General features: G+C 38.2%; 1 protein-coding gene across 1 annotated transcript; it reads left to right on the top strand.

Annotated features, from left to right (window-relative positions):
- LOC140161789 (aqualysin-1-like) lies at positions 1-7,831 on the top strand. The gene is made up of 8 exons (XM_072185087.1): positions 1-132; positions 830-970; positions 1,934-2,060; positions 2,486-2,595; positions 3,763-3,910; positions 4,937-5,121; positions 5,948-6,119; positions 7,450-7,831. Exons 1-8 carry the CDS (start codon positions 1-3, stop codon positions 7,584-7,586), a joined length of 1,152 nt encoding a protein of 383 aa, XP_072041188.1. The 3' UTR covers positions 7,587-7,831.

Here is a 7,831-nt window from a genome sequence, read left to right as displayed (position 1 = left end):
ATGTCTAGTAAAGTATTGTTGGCAATCTGCCTTTGTGTGGTAGGCTTTGCAGGATGCCTCGCAATGCCTAAATGGGCACCATTCTACACCAGCGATGACGCTATTAAGGAAAGCTATCTCATTGTATTGGAAGTAAGCAAATGTTACATAATTCATATAGGCTTATATAGTTGTTTTTGTAGCTTTTTGTCTCAGTATTCTTCACTTCTTCCTGAATGGAGCAGCGGGCACACTGGTTAAGGTCTTTGCCTTTGGTGCGAGAGGTCCCGGGTTCAATTCCCCGCAGGGCCAAAAAACAAAAATCTCCTCTCTCCCCGTGATTCATCTTGTAATGGCGGGAAGATTCATGATAAAAGACCTCATTACAGTCGGTTCCCATCAGGGTAACGCCCGATTGTTGGCCACACTTGACTGTCCTGTATAATACACCAACCATCTTCGGCGACCCCGTTCACCATGGCCGAAATTTCGTCAGCGTTATCTCGTAGATTTCAGCTGTTAATGCCTATATGCTCGACATAAAAAAGACACTTCTATACAACAAAAATGATTTCATTATTATTATTTACTTCAAGTAACTTACTTTTGTTTGCAATTTCATTTACCAGTTTCACCTTCACTTGTTTATTCATTGTTTACTTACTAACTTTCTTGCTTGCTTGCTTGCTTGCTTGCTTACTCACTTACTCATTGATTTACTTACTTACTTATATTTTTTATCACTTTAATAAAGTCAAAATCCCGTCCCGATGAGTGTTGTTTTACTGTAAAAGTTCTTTACATAACTTTTGAATTTTTAATTAATTAAATTGCATTCATTATTTTTCAGGACAACGTAAACAGCATTCAGGTCTCGCAGGCCATCCAGTCCCTGGCTAACAGACAAGGATTACGGTTCGCTGTCAAGAGACGTTTTAGCGCACTGTTCAATGGTCTCCATGTCTCTATGAACGAACGCGTTGTGGATATTGTAAGTTGAATTATGGGCTGTCCTATTTAAAATTCACACTACCCCTGTGGAAGATTTTGGAAATATCTTTCACAAGGGGAGTATGAATTTCAAATGGAAGCAACACAGTAGACAGCTCCTTTTGAAGGTCATACACCCTCTGAGAAAGATTCAACTTGAATCTTCCACAAAGGGAGGGCGAGTTTCAAATATCTTTCACAGGGGTTGTATGAATTTCAAATGGATGGAAGCAACACAGTAGCAGCTCCATTTGAAGGTCATACACCCTCAGATAAAGATTCAATCTGAATCTTCCACAAAGGGAGGGCGAGTTTCAACTTCATAGGGGTTGTATGAATTTCAAATGAATAAACATATTAGGCAGCTCCATTTGAAGGTCATACACCCTCTGAGAAAGATTCAATCTGAGTCTTCCACAAAGGGAGGGCGAGTTGCGAGTTACATAATGTGTTAATTCCATTTGCAATTCATACTCCCCCTGTGGAAGATATTTCCAAAATCTTCCACAGGGGTAGTGTGGATTTTAAATTGAATAGCCCTTTGTAGTATACTTTTAAAGATTTCACTGTTTTATTTATGAAATTCAACACTTTTTTTCGGGATGAGGATAACTTATGTTATGAAAATGATTGAATTTCTCTTTCTGTTTGCAAGTCAATCGGAACTTCATACTAGTGATATAACACGACTTGCACCATTTTTTCCTAATTGCGGATTAGTTAACTTGCTTGATTATGTATAGCAAATGTATTAAGGAAAAACCAGTATGAGATTTAAGCAATAAACTGAAACAATTTGAATTCGAAATCAAACAAAATCAACCAAACAAAAACGGTAAAAGTTAATATTTCTTTCACATTTTTGCACAAATCCAATTTATTTTACTAAAAACGGCAAAAGAGCTAAGCCTACAACCACTCTAGTATAGCACGTATTTAGTTTTGAACATCGCTCTCTCAACAGGTCCGATCTCACGCTGCTGTTAAGTATATAGAACAAGACGGTCCAGTTTATGCAAATCAGGCTACCTGGGGACTGGATCGCGTCGATCAAAGATCGCTACCTCTTGATGGCATTTTTGAATCTTCTGGTAAGTTTCTTTCTCCTCATTCTCCGCTCATCATCATCATCATCATCATCGGCGGCTTAATCATCATTAGCATCATCATAGTAGTCATCATCAGGGTCTTTCATTTTAAGCTTGCATTGAGCATGCAGTTTATTATAAATTATATATATTACGATTTTTTTAAATAATTTTGTGTGGATATCCAGGGAACGGAAAGTCGACTTTGTTGTTGCACTTGCTGACACTCAAAAACAGAAGCAGTGTACGCGTATATTAAGTATTTTGTTGCCCATTTGCACAAAGCTTTTAATACTTTTAAGCATTAAAATGTGTGTGTGGTAAGGGTGTAAGGGGGTGTGTTGGGTGTGCGTATGGCGCTGTACGCGAGTTCGTGTGACTGTTGAGTCATTTCTCAGTTATTTTATGCGTACTACATTAATCTGCAGGTGATGGCGCTGGTGCTAATGTGTATATTCTTGACACTGGAATTCGTGTTACTCATGAAGATTTTGAAAACAGAGCTACTTTTGCTTACGACGCCATGGAGTCAGAACCGGTACTTAAATTTGCATATTCCATTGTCGCTATTTTGTCCCATTAGAAACACAATTCATCTGTAATTATTATAGCGAAAATTTGGTATCAAAATGTTGTTAAATTGGTTATTTTCGATTATTAAGGGCTCGGATAGCGACGTTTTGACGTATTTTTTGTGTGACCTGAGAGCCCACTAGACATATCGAATTACATTTTGAATACGAGGAATATCCTTCGGATATCAAATAAAGACCTATACAAATTTAATTTTATGGCAAATGATTAAAATTGATATTTTTGAAATTTAACAGTCCTCGAAGTAAATTGTATAAATCTAATATTATGTATGTAGCTGAGATGAAAAGCGATCCATCATATTAACACTGTGTATACTTTCAGTCATCTGGGATTTGATCAATTAGTGGATAATTAAATCTGGTCAACCAGAAAAACTCACTTTTTGGTCAGATGGAATCACCGACGTTTCGGCCAAAACCTTTGGCCTTCAGCTGGTGGATGATTTAGGGTCATCCGAGGTCAATCGATGAGGAAGTTGCTTGATGACCCGATCCCAACCATGTGACAGATTCACTCTAACGCCCCGCTCCTGTTGAGTGACGGTTGTTCGGCTCGTACCCACACTGCTTCTTTGACTCCCCGTTCAAACCAACGGGGTTCACGGTCCAAAATGACAACGTCGTCAATGTCAAAACTGTGACCACTGCCCTTAAGGTGTTTGTAGACAGCTGAATCGTTGCCACTTGAACTGGCGCGTCTATGTTGATCCATCATATTAAAATTTTTACCTTTCGTATTGAAGATATTGATTTTTCCCCAAAATATCTTCAATATACAAGTTCATAAATTTCAATTGATGGTCGGCTTTTCATCCCAGCTACATACACTTTAAGTACATATCATTTATAGATTTATAAAGTTTACTTCGTGGACTGTTAAATTTCAAAAATATAAAAAATTATAAATTTTAATAATTTGCCTCAACATTTTGTCCTTCCTGGACAATTCTACTCGGTATGCCTTTGTTTCTGAAACCCACAATCAATAATATAATTTGTATGGCTCTTTTTTGTTTCTTTTTCTTTCTTTTCTTTTCTTTTCTTTTTTTTTTTTTTTTTTTTTTTTTGTGTGTGTGTGCTCATTTTCATGTTTTTCCACTCAATTACAGGGCCAAGGCACAGACTGTCAGGGCCATGGTACTCATTGCGCAGGGACTACCAGCGGAGCTACATATGGAGTAGCAAAGAAATCCAATGTGTATGATGTCAGAGTTTTGGGTTGTGCTGGATCAGGATCCAAGACCACTGTCATTAACGGTATTTGTCTACTTGTATTTGTTTACCCTGTCAGAGTACAACATAGTTTCTCACACACCAGTGGCGTACCGTGGCCGCTCCTACCCCGGGGGCTGAAGAAAATTCAATTTTGCCGCCCCAGCTCAAAAAGGTTGACCCAATTTTTTTTCGGTGGTTTGAAAAAGTGAAGAGCAAAAAAAAAAAAAAAACATTATAGGCAGCTATAGGCGATAGCACCCTAAAAGCAACACATATGGATGTATAGTACAATTTTTTCAAAATGTTGTATACTTATTCAAATTTTTCCGCCTTTTTTTCTTTACTAATTCTTTTTGCCGCCCCTTCTTCTTCCGCCGCCCCTTCGTTTTGGCCGCCCCCTGCTTTTACCCCCGGGGGCTCGCGCCCCAAAGCCCCCCCCCCCCCAAATACGCACATGCACAGTGTGCATTGCACACACAAACAGTATAATTATTTACCTAGTAAACCCCGGGGTGGGGGAGGGGACAGTCAACTTTAGAAGTGACGGGTATGTGCCTACCGGCGTCGCGAAGTAGGGGCAAATGACATTTTAATCCCAAAATAAAGTTTTAAAAAAAAACTTTTAAAAAAAACCCCGCATTCCGCATTCATTTTTGAAACGTTCTGCCAAGATTTTTGAGACATATTATTTTCTTTTTGGTTTCATTACGTTTCACTACCTGTAGAGAATTGATCAAAAATTTAATTCCATCCTGAGGTTGTTATCTGTCAATGAGTTGATCACATCACCAGCTAAAGGCAGTATTATGACACACATGGGTCAATGAGTTACATAAAAATGACCTTGTGTGGTATTTAGTTCTCAGGATGTGAGTTTTGCCTGAGGCGACTTGTGGTATGTTGATCCCTCACTACAAGAGTTATTACCGTCGATTTGGTTAAAAAAGGAGGTGAGACAAATCTCTCCAGGTAACAAAACGTAATGTTGGCCTAATAACAAATTAAATATAAAGGTTGATATGACAACTTGATTACTCATGAACTTATCTTTAATGTCATTTGCACCAGGTATGGAATGGGTAGCAAATAATGGTATCCGACCAGCAGTAGCATCCATGTCTCTTGGTGGTGCTGGTAGCAGGATTCAAGATGACGCAGTCAAAGCTCTCTATGATTCGGGTGTAACGGTAGTAGTAGCTGCTGGAAACGACGACGATGATGCCTGTTTGAAATCTCCGGCCAGAGCACCACATGTTAGTAATGTCCATTTATAATTTTCCGATAACGCGCGATCTATTTCATGCATTTGGTGCTTTTTCTTCAGGTTATAGGCCCAGGGAAGCTCAGGGATAACTTTGCAATGCAAGAAATTGCTAAAAATAATGAAAAGGGGTAACCTTTTGCCACGGCCTTTTGCCCAAAATGCCCCAAATCACTAAAAACATGCGTTTTATGCCTACTTATGATTTGACGAAGTAATTTTTCAAAAATATCTCACACGTAAAATTACATTTTTTGTTAAAACTGCACCACATTACCAAAAAATGGCACTTTTACTCACAAATATAGAACGCGCGGGTTACAAATTTGAAAACATGGCAAAAAAGATTCTCCATGAAGACCCTACTGAACATTTTGATTATGATTTGTCCATTTGAAACATCCGTCCTATACGAAGGGATAGCAACGTTTGCACAGTATTTTTAGGACATGAGAGCACATCATTCTGAATACGGGGAATGTGCTTCTGATACCGGTATATCATACTTATCACAATAGAGATTTATAAAGTTTATTTCGAGAACTGTTAAATGTCAAAAATATCAATTTTTTTCTAATTTTTTATAAAATTTGTATTATATCACGAATTAAAAAAAATCAAATTATTTGATATTAGAAGGATATTCCTCGTATTCAGAATGCAATTTGGTGTATCTGATGTGCTTTCAGGTTCCACAAAAAATACTGTGCCAACGTTGCTATCCGATTCCTCAAACAGCGCACTTTTGGCTGAACGTCCTCTATACTGTTATGTATTTTACCGTCTATAATGTATACAAAACCTTGCGTTATTTTTAGGCTATTACAGTGGGAGCATCTGAAAGCGATGACACCAGGGCTTACTTCTCAAACTATGGTGGATGCGTAGATATTTTCGCACCTGGTCGCTATATTAAAAGCGCTTGTTATCTAGAAGATGATCATTACTGTAGCAAGAGTGGGACATCAATGGCTACACCACACGTTGCAGGTAAAATTTATACAACACACTGATGCACCTGTTCTACCGTACATTACGTTACATGTTCCCTAACTAAATTGTCATATTTTACCACCCGTTAACGGTTTTATTTGAATAAGGGGTAAATAATTCTTCATTATACTTACTGTAGCAAGAGTGGGACATCAATGGCTACACCACACGTTGCAGGTAAAATTTATACAACACACTGATGCACATGTTCTCCCTTACATTACGTTGCATGTCCCTTAACTAAATTGTCCTATTTTACCACCCGTTTAATTTGAATAAGGGGTAATTAAATCTTCATTATATTCTAATGAGTACACTAATTTGATATTTAGTCCGCACCATATAGTCGTGCGATGAGCTCTTTTCATGCTCATTCGCCTGTGTATAAACGGCTTTGAGCACGTGAAATAAGGACAGGTTTTAGACCTGAAATCTCAGTGTAAAAGATACGAAGCTGTCTCATTTGCATAACAAAGAACAACTTTAATAAGAGTCAACGCAATTGTATCAAGTTAATTGATACCTGGCACACCAACATCGCCTGGCTAATAATTACTTGGTACTGCAGAGATACTAAAATCAATACCCGGGATCGATACACGTGAATGTGCTATGCACGATTTGATATTTAGACGAAAATCTTTGGATACCGGGGTAGAAAATGATGAATATCTCCCGTAAATGATTTCGTTTAAAGAAACCAGATTTGGTTCCTTGCACTTGAATATATATGTTCAACGGATATGATAGTCGTTAGCTAGCGTCTTGAGAAAGAAGCTTGCGTCTTGAACTCAAAAACTTGACAAAAATTCTGATTTTACATGTGCCGAACTATAGTGCAGTGTAGGCCAATCGTGGAGGTAGTATAAAAGCAGATGAACTATGGAGCATACCATGCTCACTTACACACAGCGAGGTCAGTCACCGGGCTATTGTCAGTAGCCTTAGTCAGATGTCCTTCGGCCCATTATGCGTCTCAAAACTATTAAACAGGTCGGAACAAAATGGCCATGCGTGGCGGTGGATTCAACCTACCATGGCGATTTCTGCCATGAAGATATCGGGGCGATGACACTGTGCCTGGTTTCTCATGTTCATCCATACTCTTGCAAAAGCATATACTTCTATCTAGCATTACAGTAGCGTTTTAGTAAAATAATGTCAGCATTTGACAACTAATTGCCTTAGCAGGTGATTCAATATCCTTTTGAAACATACAAAATAGTTTTACCTCTAAGAAGATAGCTGCCATAAAATGGATGTTTGACCGTTACTGTTAATTTATGGATTTTTATTGTGAGTTTCCCCTTCTGTTCATATATTTCAGGCGTAGTGGCTTTACTTCTTGGAGCTGACCCATCTTTGACCCCAGCGGATGTGACGTCAATCATCATCAATACAGCAACTCGTGATAAAATTATTGATGCTAAAAATTCACCGAATTTGTTGTTGTATACTTATTAATGATAGAGATAATTATGCATCAAGATTTATGATTTGGTTTGTAAGGCACTAGCTAACCTGTCTATTATAATTAAACCTGGGGCTAGGATGTGTATTATGTGTAGTCCCAAATGTCCTCTGTTTAAGTTATCAGTTTGCCCCAACATGCCCAAAGACCCCATGATTGAAGAGTTCGGTTCCAAAAGGCGCTAACCCCAAAAGCTGCTCTGTGTAAAATTCATTTTGAAGATATTCTTAAGAGTAGC

This window comes from Amphiura filiformis, chromosome 10, assembly GCF_039555335.1.
Source record: "Amphiura filiformis chromosome 10, Afil_fr2py, whole genome shotgun sequence".
Lineage (NCBI taxonomy): Eukaryota > Metazoa > Echinodermata > Ophiuroidea > Amphilepidida > Amphiuridae > Amphiura > Amphiura filiformis.
Note: the sequence above shows the minus strand (reverse complement) of the source record. Positions and strands in the feature narration are given on the sequence as shown.

Bases quoted from the DNA above. Each gene is read 5' to 3' on its own strand.
- LOC140161789 (XM_072185087.1), top strand. From the start codon at position 1: ATGTCTAGTAAAGTATTGTTGGCAATCTGCCTTTGTGTGGTAGGCTTT. The intron at 2,596-3,762 runs GTACTTAAATTT...ACTCAATTACAG, and splicing joins ACGCCATGGAGTCAGAACCG to GGCCAAGGCACAGACTGTCA. The intron at 6,120-7,449 runs GTAAAATTTATA...CATATATTTCAG, and splicing joins GGCTACACCACACGTTGCAG to GCGTAGTGGCTTTACTTCTT.